This window comes from Aquarana catesbeiana, linkage group LG02, assembly GCF_042186555.1.
Source record: "Aquarana catesbeiana isolate 2022-GZ linkage group LG02, ASM4218655v1, whole genome shotgun sequence".
In the NCBI taxonomy this organism is placed as follows: Eukaryota; Metazoa; Chordata; class Amphibia; order Anura; family Ranidae; genus Aquarana; species Aquarana catesbeiana.
This window is the reverse complement of record NC_133325.1, coordinates 351,799,641-351,816,151: the sequence shown is the minus strand read 5'-3', so window position 1 is coordinate 351,816,151 and position 16,511 is coordinate 351,799,641. Positions and strand designations below refer to the sequence as shown.

The following is a 16,511-nucleotide window of genomic DNA, read 5'->3' as shown; positions in this document are numbered from 1 at the left end:
TTGCAATTTCTAGTGTAGCAGCCTGTGCTTATATGAATGAAAGGAAGAATCTGACATGTTAATAAACAAGATCAATAAGGTTTTATGGATCTATAGCCGTGTTTCTAACCTTTTTTTTCCAGTCAAGGCACCCTTTTAAAACATGAACAATCTTGAGGCACCCCATTCTAAAATGTGAAAAAACAGAATAGTTTTATATAACACAGCAACATGCACACAGGTAGGACACCCAATGTTAGAGGTGATTTATTCTTCCAAAGCAAATATACCTTTACACACTAGTACTGACCAGCATTCCAGCATTTCTCTTCTGCCTCATTTTCTCTCCCTGCTGACTTGTCCCCTGGTTTAAAAAGGCTGGTCTATAGTACATTCAGTATTTTCACTCTTGAAAATGAACACAACAGATCTATATTTTTATTTTTTGTGCTGAAAGTAAACCATCAAAATTTCAGACATGCTAAATTTACATGTGAATCTGTTAAAGATGATCTTTTCTTAGCCCTGTCTGCCTTTTTACAGCCTTTTTGACTATGAAGAGCAACTTCATGGATAGAGATGATTAGGGCCAAATCTACTTTTCCAGGAAGATGTAGAATTTGCATCCAACTTCACCTGTCTATATTTCTCTGTATCTACTGATCATATATATATTTTTTCTTCTCTTTTTTTTTTTTAAACTAGATTTAACTTTTACATTTGTTTTGCATCATATTTTCAGTTTTACTTACTCAGGTTTGTGGCAGGTTTACTAAGGGCTTATTCACACTTCTTTGTTTCTGTGCACTGCGTTAATGTGGTCTGTCATGTTGAACTGGGCTACCAGTGCACAGGAATGTACCTATAAACGCAGCATTATTTTCTGATACAGTGTGTTGTGTGCTGCAACATACTGTATGTGCATTCAAGCTGTGTTGGTTTAGTGCATTGGGGTGTCAATCAAAATGAATCGGAATGCACATAATGTGTAGTAAGGTAACTTCTGATTGCAAAAATGTTTTTCGGCCCTCAATTCCTAACAGAGGTATGTTTTGTTTTTGTTTTTTTTAATGATTTCAGGATTGCTGTTTTAGGACAAGGAAAACTCTATTACCAATTAAACTGACTTGTAATTCTGTATTATAATAGGTAAAATTCTATTTTATACTGCCCTTTAATAACTGTCAATTTTCAGGTCTTGGAATTGCTGCTGGCTTTCTGCTCTGTGACAAACCTAAGGCACCTTCTGCGACAAGCTATTTTAGAGCCGCCTGCTCCAAGTGGAGGCAGTGGGAGACTGGGACCACGCACAAAATCTCCAGAGCCTGCTGTAGCTCTTGTTCATTGGTCAAGCCATTCACTGGAAGCTCCTCAGAGCTGTGCAGCATTGGCTTTGGCGCTCTTCAAAGAAGTATTTGCAGTATGTTCTGTGTGTGTGTGTTTTTTTTTTTTTTTTTTTTTAATTTTTCTGTTTATAGATTTTGCATAGAAAACAACAAGATACAAAGACATCTAGCTTCGCAGGGCCAGAAAAACAAAAAAGCACTGCAGTAACCTCCCCTCCCCTATTCCAAGCAACCCAGCCTTGTGAGGAACTCCACCCTGCAGGATGCTAGCAACCCCAAAAGGGGTTTAAGGAGATTAACATAAGGCACAATATTTCCTAAAATACATGATAGAAACCCTTGACAGTTTTATTGTCTTTAGCAGGATTGTTAGTGGTTGTTTGCTTTTGGCCACCCCTCAGTTGGCCTGTTTCTGGACATTCTGACAATATAAGACTTCCTATTTCCTTAATGGACGAGAAATAAATGGAATTTTTGTACTCTGCAAAAAATCCTTTTCTTGGCGTCCATTGAGGGACATGTGTCCTGCCCATGTGTGTTTATATTTATTCTCTTGGTACTGTTTTGCCGTAAAAGGCTTACGAGGAGCAGTAGGCGTTACCCTGGGCTGTCCTACAATGCTTTTGCCAGTATCCAAACCTTTTTTAGGCAGCAGTATAACGTTATAACAGGGATAGGCAACCTTTTTGAAAGGTGAAGACCCTACCTTAACATGAGAGATCAAAGATCATTGGGTGCCTTTTACTATTATTATTATTTTTATTTTTTTTACTCAGCAGCCCAGTTGGGGGGGGGGGGCTTTGGTGAAATATTAGGGAATCTAAACAGATCCCTGATGTTTCACGTTTGAGACAAAGGATGGAGGTTGAGAACACAAATCTAAATCTCAATCTCCATCTCTATAGCCTCAGCTGCACAGAATGAATAAACAGGAAGAGCTCTGCACAGTCTCCCTGTGCATTCAAAAGCTGAAGCATAGTAAACACTGTTATGAATGAAGAACGTGGGGGTCCCAGCAGCAGAAAGGAAAATTTGGACAGGAACGGTAGTGGGGGTGGCATTTACTGGAATCAATCCCCTGTATTTTCCTCCTGTGGCAGCTGAAAGCCTGCTACTCCTCTACCTCTCACCTTCATTCAACTGCCAGAAGAAGAAAATACAGGGCGTTCCAGTAAGTGCCGCCCCCACCCCTGTACAAGTTTTGGGTTTCAGCAAGGATGGGACACAATCTACCTGTCTGTGATTGAAGGGTTGCCAACTCCCGCTTTACAGTATAAGACTTGTGTCCCTCAAATAGCAAAAAAAAAAAAAAATATATACGGTGAGTACAAATGTCCTTTTTATTTGGATGTGCGGTTTTAAATATGAATGAGAACACTTTAGGTCTATGGAGGAAGTGCATTTTTATAGCATGATCCTGGATTTTCCTAGTTTCTCTTGGACAGGAGTTTTGTAAAGAGATCACAGACCTCTGACAGACAATGATGCTCCTGCTCCATGTTTTTTCTAGTAGCTCAAATGGCCTGAGCATTCAGAACTTGGCTCATTTCAAACAATGAAATATTGAGAGTTCAGCATTTGTGCACATTTATTAAATGAAAATCCTGAGGCCCCAGCATATAATAGCAAGAAATAGCTACAACAACACTATAATTTGTTAAACATCAGAGAAATAGTCTTGAAGCTCAACACAGCCTCCCCCAATACAAATTGAAAAGTATGTAGAAGCACCAGAAACTGTTACATCAACGCTGCATAGTCCAGCATTCATAAGTGGAAGCACATAATATGTCCAAATGGACTATAATACATTTGAGAATTGATCCCTTATAAAAACAGGTACAGGCCCACGAAAGATGTTTTACAAGCTGTAGTGAACAATGCCATCCAATGTTCATACTTGTATGTAAAAATACTCTACAGGGTTTACATGCACAGTTCCACAATTACTAAGTCGACATGTGGGAACCAAATCCAATTACGTTTCAGCTAGCTGATGACACGTGAAGCATGCTGGTGATGTACAAAAACTACTTGAACCAGTCGATTCTTTTAAAGTGGAGCTTTGGTCAAAAAATTAATTCCTGCTAGACCACTTCAGGCTGGCCCATTTTGCAGGTATAGTTATGTAAAACATAAAAAACAAGTGTCCATACTGTTTAAAATCCAGTAATACTGTTTCACCCTGCTCTGCACATGCTCAGTTGCCTCTATTTTTAGGCATGACAAATTTGTAGAGGCCAATCTGCTGACAGCCTTAAAGCGGGCATGAAACCCTCCTATCCTTTACAGTCAAGGAAACTGCTTCCGTTTTAATCTGCAAATGCCATGGTGCTGCACATGTGATCAGTTATAACACCAACAATTTGATTGTTTGACAGTGTGGTTGAGAGCACAAGCAAATGTGACAGTAATCTCGGCATTCCAGGAATGTAACTGTTTTTTTGAAACCATTAAATCAATGGGTTTAGTTCTGCTTTATTAACTACTGCTGTTCAGGGGCTCTGGACTTCAGCAAAATGGCAGCCTCCAGCAAGCAGAATCAGGAACGATGCTGGAGACAATTTACAGCACACACTCATTTTGGTAGCATAATTATTAATGTATGTTCCTTGCTAAAGAACATGCATTCATTTGCCTAATGGCTGCCACTCAAAAACAATTTTGTGGTGTGCACTGTATATGGAACTTAGTTATTCCAGTTACTATGACAGAAGTGAGAAAAAAGGAGTTGTAACCACAGTAAGAGTAGAGCGTAAATGATCAAATGTTTCGGCAAGAGCTGTCTAAAATCGTAATTCCTCTCACCTTCAGGAGATTTCTTCTCCTTTCCAGTTGTGTCTTCAGAACAGAAAGTTGAGGTAACTCAAGTGGGACACGGAGAACTAAAAATAAACTATCAAAACACAAATGTGTCCTTTTTGTGCACTTTTTAAATAAGAATTGTTACTGCAAAAAACTTTTTTTAATCCCTCGGGGGACCCAGTGCATGTAGCACTTGGTCCTGATTAGATCCATGATGATGTTTGCAAATATTTTATCATGGTCTGTGCTGATTGTAGCTCCACATCCCCTGCTGAAACTCAAAATATGAACTGGGGAGGTTTTCTTCTGCTTTCTAAAGCAGCTACATGAGTGAATGTGTGGATCTACAAGCATCAGCACTGCCTATTCAGTTTTTTTTTTTTTTATATATATACCGTAGACAGGCAGTGGGAATTGAATGTACACGGGAGCTTCATGCTGATAGGCTCCCTTCCATCTGTTGTGTTGAATGATGGCGCTTGTCTATAGGTGTGTCTATTGACAGACGAGAGCTGTCTCTCTCACATCTGTCTCCTTTGATCCGTGTTATTGGACAGTTTGGTAGAGGGTTATGGGCAAGCTGTCTGACCACACTGCTCAGCAAGATAAGCACAGGTTTGAGTGTGGTGTGCGTGGTTTTGTGTTCAAATATTTGTAATTATGCTGCTTCTTTAAGTTGTGAGTAGGGTAGATCACTTCATGTGCTAAAAGTGAATTTACTATTGACTCTGTAAGGCTTTAACAGTAATGCTTTTTTTTTTTCTTTTAGGATGCCATTGATAAAGGTGCCAGCCAGCTGGCTGAGCGCTTTTTAGACCTTCTGCTTCCAGTCATTCTTGATCAGCTTCTTGTTCCTGATCAAACTGTGGATGAAGTATTGATTAAGAAGAAATGTGAAAGAACGGGGAAAGCAATAGATGTTTTGATCAATATCCTTTTAATACAGTTAATTTTAAATGCATTTCTTTCTCGTACATCACAGGACACAGAGCCTGAGTAATTACTGATGGGTTATGTAGTATCACAAGGTGATTGGACACTGGTCACACCCTTGACAGGAAGTTCAACCCCCTATATAACCCCTCCCCTTACTGGGGATACCTCAGTTTTTTTCGCCAGTGTCTTAGGTGTTGGTCACGAATAAGATATGCTGTGCTAAGCTCCAAAGGGATGTCCTATACTGGGGCAAGCCATGCAACTGGATCCATTCAAAGTGCTTTTTCAGGCCAAATTGGATGGTACCCGGGCCTTGTGTCCGAAGAAACGAGGTTTTACCTGTAACGCTTCTCTTTTTAGAGAGCTGGACCCTGGGACCCAGTATTTGTTTTTTTCAGCCATATCCCTGGCAGGGTGCTTTACGGGGCCAGAACTGCGGATCCTCCTATTCAAGGGGGCCCCAGTCTCTGTAGGTTTCTCAAACGGAGCCCACCGTGAGAGGTGAAGATTGGGTCTGTTATACAGAACCCTGCAGCTGGATAAGGTAAGGGAGATTCCTCAAGGATTTTTTAATTCTAGTAGGTATTCTCCTTTAAGTAAATCTATGCTTTGCCTATTGTCGCCACCGGGGGCTGCCAAGAGCACATACCTTGTCATACTTGTCTATCTGTCTCAGTGTCCACGCTGCACGCTTCTCCAGCCAGACTCCAGGTAGGATGGGTTGGGGGGCTCTCTCCTTAGGAATGATTCCCCCCATGATTTAGGGGGGCCGGGTGGTCTGAATAGATAGCGGTAATTACTGCTCTACCGCTGCTGCCGCGTACCGGTGTTCTCAGCGGATTCCCCATCCACCGGCCTTCTCTCTCCTCCACCCCAGCCTCCCCTTCATACTTGGCCCGAGGACCGGAGCCTCGGCTAGCGTGGGAAGCACACGTTTTTTGAAAAAACGAGAGGGGGGGGGCGGGAGGGGTGGTTGGAGGAGGGGGGGGAGCGTTAGCGTGATGTTCGGCGTGATTAGACGCCCACATCGCTGGCTATACAGGCTATAAAGTGCACTCTTTTTCAGATGCACACAGCTTATGGAGGGACACAGAGCTGACGGTCGCATGTGAGGTGGGACACAGGCATTCTCCCAGGCAGCATTTACTTTAAAACACCAGACTGGGCATTGGTAGCAGCGGCTGTTGCTGAACTACATCGCTCAGCAGTCAGTGTTTTGGTGATACCTCCACCTTGTTGCTTTGCACTATGGGTAGAAGAGGTACAGGTACCCTGAAAACCAGAGGCTCTAGGGGATCTCCCTTGGGCTCTGAGGACACCCCGTCTGCAGCTCTTTCCCCCCCTGTGGGACCGGGGATGGCTGGCCAGGGTGAGCCGTCGGGGTCAGGGGCTGCATCTGCTTCTGGCACTTCAGCCCCTGTATACATTACGCAGGAGGTTTTTTCCTCAACCATTAACAGACTAGAGGAAAGACTAATGGCCTTAATTGCATCTTCACTCAGTGGAAGAAAACGCACTAGGTCTCCCTCAGTTACCCAGGACCCTCAAGCTGAGGAACTCTGGGGAAAAAGGAGAGGAATACCTCTGGCGAAGGGCCCTCTTTAGCTTCTCAGGTTGAGAAGGTTCTAGTTCAGATCCTTGCTGGATTGGTCCGCTCCACATTTAAGTTGCCCGTCTCTGAGTCAGTTAAAGAACCCTCCTCTTCTTTGGGTTCACTGAATCCTCCTCAAACAACACATACTTTTCCTGTTCATAATTTACTGGAAAAGCTCATTTTGAGTGGGATCACCCAGATAAACATTTTTTTCCGCTTAAAAAGTTTTCAACACTTTATCCAATGGAGGAAAAATTTTAAAAAATGTGGGGTATACTGGCAGTTGACGCCGCCATTTCCTCCGTAAATAAAAGTCTGACTTGTCCTGTTGACAATGCTCAGATGCTTAGGGATCCAACTGATAAAAAAATGGAATTCCTGTTAAAAAATATTTTTTCCTTTAGCAGGTTCAGTAGCTCAACCTGCAGTGGCAGCAATTGGAGTCTGTCAATACTTGAGAGACCATGTTAAGCAGGTCCTCAAAGTTCTACCTGAACAGCAGGCCCAGGGGTTGGCTAACCTTCCAGCGGCTTTATGTTTTGCTATTGATGCAATCAGAGATTCTATCATCCAAACCTCTCGCCTTTCGCTTGGGTTGGTGCATATGCGCAGAATCTTATGGTTGAAAAATTGGTCAGCCGAATCACCATGTAAGAAGCTTCTGGCTGGATTTCCATTTCGTGGTGCAAGGCTATTTGGAGAGGATTTGGACAATTATATCCAAAAGATCTCTAGTGTGAAAAGCACACTCTTACCAGTTAAGAAAAGGAGCAAACGTCCCTCTTTTAAACGGGCGCTTTCCCAGGTGCCAGGAGCATCGGCCTCCAGGCAGTCGCGACGGCCTCCCCCGTCAGACTCAAGGAATAAATTTCAGAAGTCCTGGGGGAAGAAGCCTACTAGACAAGACGCTAAAGCCTCTTTATGAAGGAGCTCCCCCGCTCGCTCGGGTGGGCGGAAGACTGTTACAATTCTCAAAGCTCTGGCAGGAAGATTTCCAGGACAAATGGGTAATCTCCATGGTAACCCTAGGTTACAAACTGGAGTTCCGAGTATTCCCCTCTCCTCGATTCCTCAGATCAAATGTCCCCAGAGATCCAGAGAAAAAGCGGCCTCTCCTTCTAGCATTAGAGCGACTATTGTCGCAAAAAGTCATCGTGGTAGTTTCCACGGAGGAGCAGAGATTGGGGTTTTATTCAAACCTTTTCACGGTTCAAAAACCAAATGGAGATAACGGACCTATTCTGGATCTAAAGGATCTAAACCGATTCCTAAGGATTCGATCCTTTCGCATGGAATCAATTCAATCAGTAGTCTCCATTCTTCAAGGAGGAGAATTTCTGGCATCGATAGACATCAGAGATGTGTACCTGCATGTACCCATTTTCCCTGCTCATCAAAAGTACTTGCGTTTCGAAGTAGAAAAACGCCTCTTTCAGTTTATAGCCCTGCCTTTCGGGCTAGCCACTGCACCTCGGGTGTTTACAAAGATCTTGGCTCCTCCTCTAGCCGGATTAAGGGCCCAAGGTATAACTGTCATAGCATACCTAGACGACCTGCTCTTGATAGACCGGTCCGTAGCCTGCCTGGACCAGAACTTGGTCACCACAGTCAACTACTTGGAATACCTAGGTTGGATTCTCAACTTAGAAAAGTCTTTCTTAAAGCCAGTAAGAAGACTAGAGTATTTGGGGCCTGGTCATAGACACAAACCAAGAGAAGGTATTTTTACCTCAGGCAAAGATCAGTGCCTTAAAAGAACTGATTCAGGTGGTCAGGACAAAAAGGAGTCCTTCTGTTCGCCTTTGTATGAGGCTGCTGGGAAAGATGGTGGCTTCATTCGAAGCAGTTCCCTATGCTCAGTTTCATTCGAGACTGCTGCAACACAGTATTCTGTCTGCCTGGAACAAGAAGGTGCAGGCATTAGATTTTCCGATGCGTCTGTCTCCCACAGTGCATCAGGGCCTCAGTTGGTGGTTAAAACCCAAAAACCTGAAAAAAGGGAAATCCTTTTTACCGGTTACCTGGACAGTGGTAACAATGGATGCCAGTGTTTCAGGTTGGGGAGCAGTTCTGGAACAGTCTGCGGTCCAGGGGGAATGGTCCAAAAACGAGAAGACCTTACCCATCAACATTCTGGAGATCCGTGCGGCGTATCTAGCCCTAAAGGCCTGGACTCTCAGGCTACAGGGATGCCCTGTCAGAATCCAGTCCGGCAATGCCACATCAGTGGCTTATATCAATCATCAAGGAGGCACCAGGAGTCGTGCAGCTCAGAACGAAGTGAACCAGATTTTAGTCTGAGCAGAAAAACATGTGCCATGCATATCGGCAGTTTTCATTCCGAGGATAGAGAACTGGCAGGCGAACTATTTGAGTCGCCAGCGGTTATTCCCAGGGGAATGGTCTCTTCACCCCGACGTCTTTTGGGCCGTATGTCAAAGATGGGGGATTCCAGATGTAGATCTCTTTGCATCCAGATTCAACAAGAAGATTGACAAGTTTGTGGCAAGAACAAGGGATCCTTTTGCATGCGGGACAGACGCATTGGTGATTCCATGGCATCGGTTCTCACTGATTTATGCATTCCCTCCTATTCTGCTACAGCCACGACTCCTTTGCAGGATCAGGCAGGAAAAGAAGCCGGTACTTCTGGTGGCCCCAGCTTGGCCCAGAAGAGCTTGGTATGCAGAAATAGTAAAGATGACAGTGGGTTCCCCGTGGACCCTACCTTCACGTCCAGACCTGTTATCTCAAGGTCCAGTATTCCATCCTGCCTTACAAACGCTAAATTTGACGGTTTGGCTATTGAAACCCAGGTTCTGAAGAATCGTGGGCTTTTAGGTCCTGTGATCTCTACATTGATCAATGCAAAGATTCCAGATTAATTTATCATAGAGTTTGGAAGACTTATGTATCCTGGTGTGAAGCCAGGGGTTGGCATCCCAGGAAATATGTTATAGGTAGAATTCTTGACTTTCTACAAATGGGATTAGAAATGAAGCTGGCCTTGAGTACCATCAAGGGCCAGGTCTCGGCCTTATCAGCATTATTTCAACGGCCACTTGCTTCACATTCTTTGGTCCGAAACTTTATGCAGGGGGCGATGCGTCTTAATCCCCCGGTTAAGGCGCCCCTAAACCCCTGGGACTTGAATTTGGTTCTGTCAGTCTTACAAAGACAGCCTTTTGAACCAATACGTCAAATTCCCTTGGTCTTGTTGACAAGAAAGTTAATTTTTCTGGTAGCAATTTCTTCTGCTAGAAGAGTATCAGAATTAGCAGCTCTTTCCTGTAAAGAGCCTTATTTAATCTCGCATATGGATAGAGTGGTATTGCGCCCTCATCCTAGCTTTTTACCGAAGGTGGTTTCAGATTTCCATCTAAACCATGATATTGTTCTGCCATCCTTTTTCCCAGATCCTTGTTCTACGGAAGAAAGGTCACTACATTCTTTGGATGTAGTAAGAGCAGTCAAGGCCTATCTGGAAGCAACTGCTCAAATTCGCAAAACGGATGTTTTGTTCATACTGCCAGAAGGTCCCAATAGAGGACAGGCAGCGTCAAAGTCTACCATTTCAAAATGGATTTGTCAAATGATTATTCAAGCTTACGGTTTGAAACAGAAAATTCCACCTTTTAAAATCAAGGCACACTCCACAAGCACTATTAGTGCTTCTTGGGCGGTGCATCACCGGGCCTCTATGGCTCAAATCTGCAAGGCCGCAACCTGGTCTTCAGTCCATACATTCACCAGATTTTATCAGGTGGATGTGGGAAGGCATGAGGATATCGCCTTTGGGCGTAGTGTGCTGCAGGCAGTGGTACGAGGTCCTCAGGTCTGATTACACCCTACGTTGTGTGGCCCCCTCCCCTCAAATAGCATTGCTCTGGGACATCCCATCAGTAATTACTGAGGCTCTATGTCCCGTGATGTACGAGAAAGAATATAGGATTTTTATAACAGCTTACCTGTAAAATCCTTTTCTTTTGAGGTACATCACGGGACACAGAGGTCCCGCCCCTCTTCTAATACACTTATATTGCTTTGCTACAAAACTGAGGTATCCCCAGTAAGGGGAGGGGTTACATAGGGGGTTGAACTTCCTGTCAAGGGTGTGACCAGTGTCCAATCACCTTGTGATACTACATAACCCATCAGAAATTACTGAGGCTCTGTGTCCCGTGATGTACCTCAAAAGAAAAGTATTTTACAGGTAAGCTGTTATAAAAATCCTATTTTTCCTTCTTTACAAAGATAATGGAAAAAACATCCACATTATTCTTAATATGCACTGGTGAGGCTTCCCCATCATGGCTGGTGCAAATGGCTTTACCACGATTTCAGCATTTAAAGAAAAGGATATGAACTGCTGCTGTTTCACTGAAGACATTACATACAGTATTTCCTCCACCATATCTATGATTAGTACTGTACCTTTTCTGATGCCCTTCTCTGCATCACACCAGTTTATAACCAGTTTCTCTTCTGCAACCTGTCCTAAAAAAAAAAAAAAAGTCACCTGTCACTCTCCTATACATCCCTCAGTTGTTATGCGCTACCTCATTCACCTCCCACTTTCTGCATTTTCCTGCTCCATGATCATATTCTTTCTGCCATCTTTTGCTTTCTTCCTGTAAATGTCAGCAGACACTAAAACTCCTCTCTCACCCCATCCATGATTATCCACTCTCTGAATTTCTCTCCCCTGGTACTTTATCAGTTTATGCCTCTTGTAACATTACATGGTAAACTGTCCCTCCTCTTGCACCTTCTGTGTGAATTGAATTTTACCTTATGTAGTTCTTAACTAATCGGGTCCTGCTTCACCCTGTGGTGTATGATCGGCACCCTCTGCCCCCATTACCTCCTGCTCTGTGACAGGGTTACACTTCATCTTTAATAATGGCACACTTAACCAAATAATATCTTAGTGTGTTATGAATCATTTAAAGACCAGCCTAAAATAACCCAAGCAATCAATAGACACATATTTGATGGTCTTTACCAGTTTAGCTCATGTACATATACTAGGTTACAATTTACTAATATTAGTAAATCTAATATACCTTGATGTGCCTGCTAATCCAGGGCAGTATTCTGGAATGTCAAACTTGTAAGGCTGCAGCGAAACTTAAAATATTTCTAATTTGTGTGTAACTGGATCTGCATGGTGAAACACCGTTAGAAACACCATGTATTTAAAAGCAAGCTCCAGGCAAACCTCTAAATACACATGAGGGAGCAGACTTGCATTTCTATTTATTTGGTCCTTAGATGTACTGTACACAGCTCTGCTAGACAGCACAGCCAGAAAGGCAACACCACTTTCTCTGATACAGTTAATGCATTTACTGCTGACACCACCCTGCCCACAGGCTGCTAATTGGATACTGATAGAGCAGCAAGGAGGACTGATGAAGCCATCTCTCTGCTCTCTTCTCCTAATCAGCATGTTCCTTATCAGAACATTTGCTTGCAGCACACTTGTTTGCGATGCCCCTCTGTCTCCTGCTGCTGCACAGGGTATTGCAAGAGGCTGATATGAAGTTTAAGTTGAGACTCTGGTCATAGGGTTCTGTGTTGTGTACTCTCTATGACCCGATTCACATGGGAGAGTGTTGGCAATACTTAACTTGCAAACTTAAGGCTCTGGAGATTAGGTTTATAGAACACCAGAATAACAGCAATATGGAGATTTTGGCAGCAGGATGGAATAGATGTTAACCATGCAGATACCAGCTGTGTCTCTTGTATTCTGTTTTTTACATTTATTTATTTTTTTTTTTTAAAGGCTGTGTGGCATGTACTTTTCCTTTTTTTAAACTTCTGTTCTATTTCTTAACCTTTCTCACCTCTTTGTGGTGATGATGTATTAAAATCTCGACTTGCTAGGACATTGGCTGTCAGCAGATGTGTTACTCTGGTAGAGTATGAGTTCACGTTCATTGGTGTGGATTCCAGCTTTGGTGCTAAAATGGTGGACACAGAGCTTTTGTAAGTTGTGTGTTTTGTTTTTTGTTTTTGTGTTTGTTTTTTTTATTCAGTGGAGACCCATAAACTATATTAAAGATCATTCATATGTGTTTAATGTAATCCCAGAATAAAACTATCATCCTCCAATGTTAAAATTAAGTTTGAAGAGCATTTCTGGATCCCAGCACAGGTTAATGAATAGGTGAAACACAGTCACTGTTCTTTTATTCAAGTATAATGGGAATAGGGAGGACTGTCACTAGGCTGGGCACTTATACAATGTCAAGATCCAGTAGCCCCAGCTATATCCAATATTCTTTGCATTGCATGATATCTCCCTAAGTATCCATTGGATGCTATATTTTGAATGCAAACTATGAGATAAACACAATATAGACACACAATTCCAACTAAATGTAAAAGATGAAACGGAACAACTTCTTTATCATCCATTGAGGGACTTTAGGTACATTTGGGTTACACTGCTGCCTGCAGGATGTTGGGACACTGGTGAATAGAAAATGTATAGGCCAGCCCACATATAAGTCTGTACCCAGCATGTTTCACTTTTATGCTAATATCTTAGAAGGTTGGACGCTTTTTCTTCAAGTCTGCTGAAAGCAGTCATAACAATTTTCTACACTTCTTACTTTGTGTTATTTTTTTTCCTCCGTGATTTCACTCAAGATTTCTTGCTGCACAGCTGCTTGAGCCAGCTTCTATATAGCGGCTATCCGGATTCACATATCCTCAGCACTAACTTTGGAGCCCGCTGAACTGGAATTGACCTTTGGGTAATCTCTGCATTGTGGTGCATTTCAGACCTTATTGTATTGTTGGTCACAGAGAGCTTTCTGGATCCAGAGCTTTGACACAGCCCCACGCATGACCCTGTCCCCGAAGACTCAGTAAGGCTTGTCGGGCTGACAGACTGGAAGCTACCTCACATTTGCACTGTTATAAATTTCCTGCCACCATCTGTTTCACCACAGTAAAAGTTAAGGCTGGGGGATTTAGTGCTGATGTAACCTGCTGTGTGAAGTGCGTGTACTCCACTGCTCTGAAGCACCACGAGGATCTCTAGTCTGTGTCCTCATAAAGTGACTTTGTCACCTGGACCAGTGAAACCAGTTGCCTATGTTTGTGAGTACTTAAGGCCATGCCTCACATTGGACCTAGTTGCATTACTGTGGTGCATGTCTTTGCTAAGACGCACATAGGACAGACCTGCTGCCATGGGTGGTGCCCTAGGCCCATACTCCACTAGTAGTTTTGGGGGAGTTTACTTGGTATCTCCAGAAGGAACTGACTGTCACCTGTAATTTGGGAATCTGGGACCCCTAGTGTCATAGGATCGAAGTCTACCTCAGATCCGTTGGGTACGCCTGGGGCAACCCCCATGTCCACAGGGATCTTCATATCCACTATGGACTTCCTGACTGCTTGTGCTCAAATACTGGATTTTCTAGATGCATTCCCCTCCGCTCGCGAGGAGTGTCTCTGATCCTCCTGAGCCCCTAAATCAAACTGGACCTGTGGCCCCTTTTTACATCTGATTGAGTCCGAACTGTTTTTAAGGCACCGCAGTATCCTGCAGTTGACTCAGATTTGATTTTTCCTACAGCTGCAAAGACCTTCATGCTACAGCCAGTGTTTGGGTCACTCCTTCCTGCCTGATGGTGTATTGGAACATTTTCCCTTTTGAGAGAGAATTTATAAATTGGTGGTCTATTCCAGCCATACATGTGCCAGTGATCCATTTTAACAGGCAGACCACCATAAGGGTTGAATAAGTGTTCACCTTTTGGGGTTTCACTGTCTGAGAGATTACCAGATTAAAGTCCAGTTTGAATAAACAGGTCTGGCTCTCCACCCTGTCTTGGCGGTAAATTTAATCTGTCAGACCATGTCAGAATAGGTAGAAGCCACCGTATTTACCAGCTGGCTGGAGCAAATGCTTGGTGCTTTTTGCTTTAGTTGTGATGGCTTGTTACAGGCATTGAATTTTGTGTCTCGCATGGAACTGATGTCTATACAAATGCGTAGGGCACCCTAGCTGTGTGCTTAGGATGCTAATGATGCATCTGATTTGGTTATTCTTCATGGTAAAGCATCTCCTCTGACTTGCTTGTGACATTTGTAACATCATGGAAGGCCAGAGTATGCTTCTGCCTCAACGCAGGACGTCTGTTAACAGATTGGAGGAATCCCACCCTTCTCCCTAATGTACTTAAGGGTGGGCACAGATGAATTGATATTTGGACAGCTCAACAGGAACCGGACAAATTTAGTCTGCATAACCCTTCTTGTTTGATCGATGGGCCATGCTGGAAAACGTAAATCATTCAACACCTGCAGCCAATGGGCTGCAGTCACTGATTAGTGTATTCTGGTAGCAGAGAGTCCCCGCTGTGACAATATGATGTCCTAGCGGGAAGGATTCCTTCCCCCACCTTACTTGTGTGAATGGGGGAACCTGTTAATTTTCTTTTTTCATTCAGCCTGCCCGCTGAATGAAAAAAACACTAGCCGTGTATGCCTAGCTTTAGCAGTGATTGAAGTAGAAAATTCAGAGCCTGATTCCTACCCAGCTTGTAGGGTTCAAAGGCTGAGAAAGGAAGCTTGAAGCCTCTTTCTCACCCTCCTTCAGTCAGTCTGACGTCAAAGTTTAACCTTGGATTTTTCTACCATTCTTAAGGTTTATTTAGATGTCTGTTGGGATATAATGTTGCGAGGGCTCTCATGTCCCATTGAAATCTGTGAGATTACTTGTCTGACCAGGCAACCTCCTTTTCTCATCATGGAAACTACCTTTTTTTTTGAACTCCTAATTGTTAGGAATCTTACTTTGGCCAGCCTGGTCTTTTCTTATAGATCGGTTTTGAATGTCCACCTTGTTCCACCTGTTTTTTGGTGGATTGCTAGTTGGTTCTCTCTCTCAAAACTTTTTTTTGTTAGCTCTGGGTCACTTTTCTTTAGGTAGTGTCATTCCTCATGGCAGTGATATTTCTATCCTGGTCTGGAGCACCAGATTGATCCTTTGCGGCCTCCCCTTGGTTGTGGCAATTTCCTTGATGGGGCTTTATCTAGCTCAAATTTAGGTATTTTGTACTTCAGTCACTCCTAAGTTGTAGACCTTTCCCAAAATTCTTGGGTCTTTCAGTGGATGTTGCCAACCCCTCCATTGGACTGCTTTAGCTTGTCCAAACTATATCTGAATTCCTGTGGCGATGAATGATGGAGAAAATAAGATTTTTTTACTTATTGTAAAATTTGAGTAGAGGAGGGGCTGGCTTACATTTTTTTTTGCCAGTATCCCAACCTCCTCTGGACAGCAGTATAACCCAACTGTATCTGAATACCTGTGTCCCTCAATATATTCCCAAAAAATATTTTATGGCAAGTACAAAAATTACTTTAAATAGGGAGCAGGCATTTTTTGTATTTGGTATGGATATGATTCCAACCACTGCTGTATAAAGATACCTGTAGTGATGCTCTAGTGAATAATTGCTTTCTCTCTCTCTCTCTCTCTCTTTATTTTGTTTATTGCTCAAAGCAATGTTTCCACAGATGTCATTTTGAAAACTCTTAACCTTATGAGCAAGCTAAAACGGATGGTAACCAATATGGAAGCTGCTTTTTATAAGATTTTGCAGGTATACTATGTTGTCATATTTAACATTATCATGAAGTCCATTGTTTTTTTAATACCACTTGAATTATTTTTAAGTTGGCCATACACTGGCCCAAAATGACTCATTATACATGCTTCTGTGGCACAGTTGCGTAATCATTTTGCCATGTGTGTAAAGCAAACAATTGTGTCAGCTGACTAGAGACAACCAATATCTTTAGCCATTAGGCATGTTAGAATT

General features: G+C 42.9%; 1 protein-coding gene across 1 annotated transcript in view; it reads left to right on the top strand.

The window, feature by feature from the left end:
* Positions 1–16,511, top strand: part of CIP2A (cellular inhibitor of PP2A) — a 79,839-nt gene that overhangs the window by 45,529 nt on the left and 17,799 nt on the right. The window contains exons 9-12 of the mRNA XM_073614978.1: positions 1,175–1,399; positions 4,900–5,059; positions 12,513–12,654; positions 16,193–16,292. Coding sequence (XP_073471079.1) covers positions 1,175–1,399; positions 4,900–5,059; positions 12,513–12,654; positions 16,193–16,292 — 627 coding nt within the window. The remainder of the gene's footprint in view (positions 1–1,174; positions 1,400–4,899; positions 5,060–12,512; positions 12,655–16,192; positions 16,293–16,511) is intronic.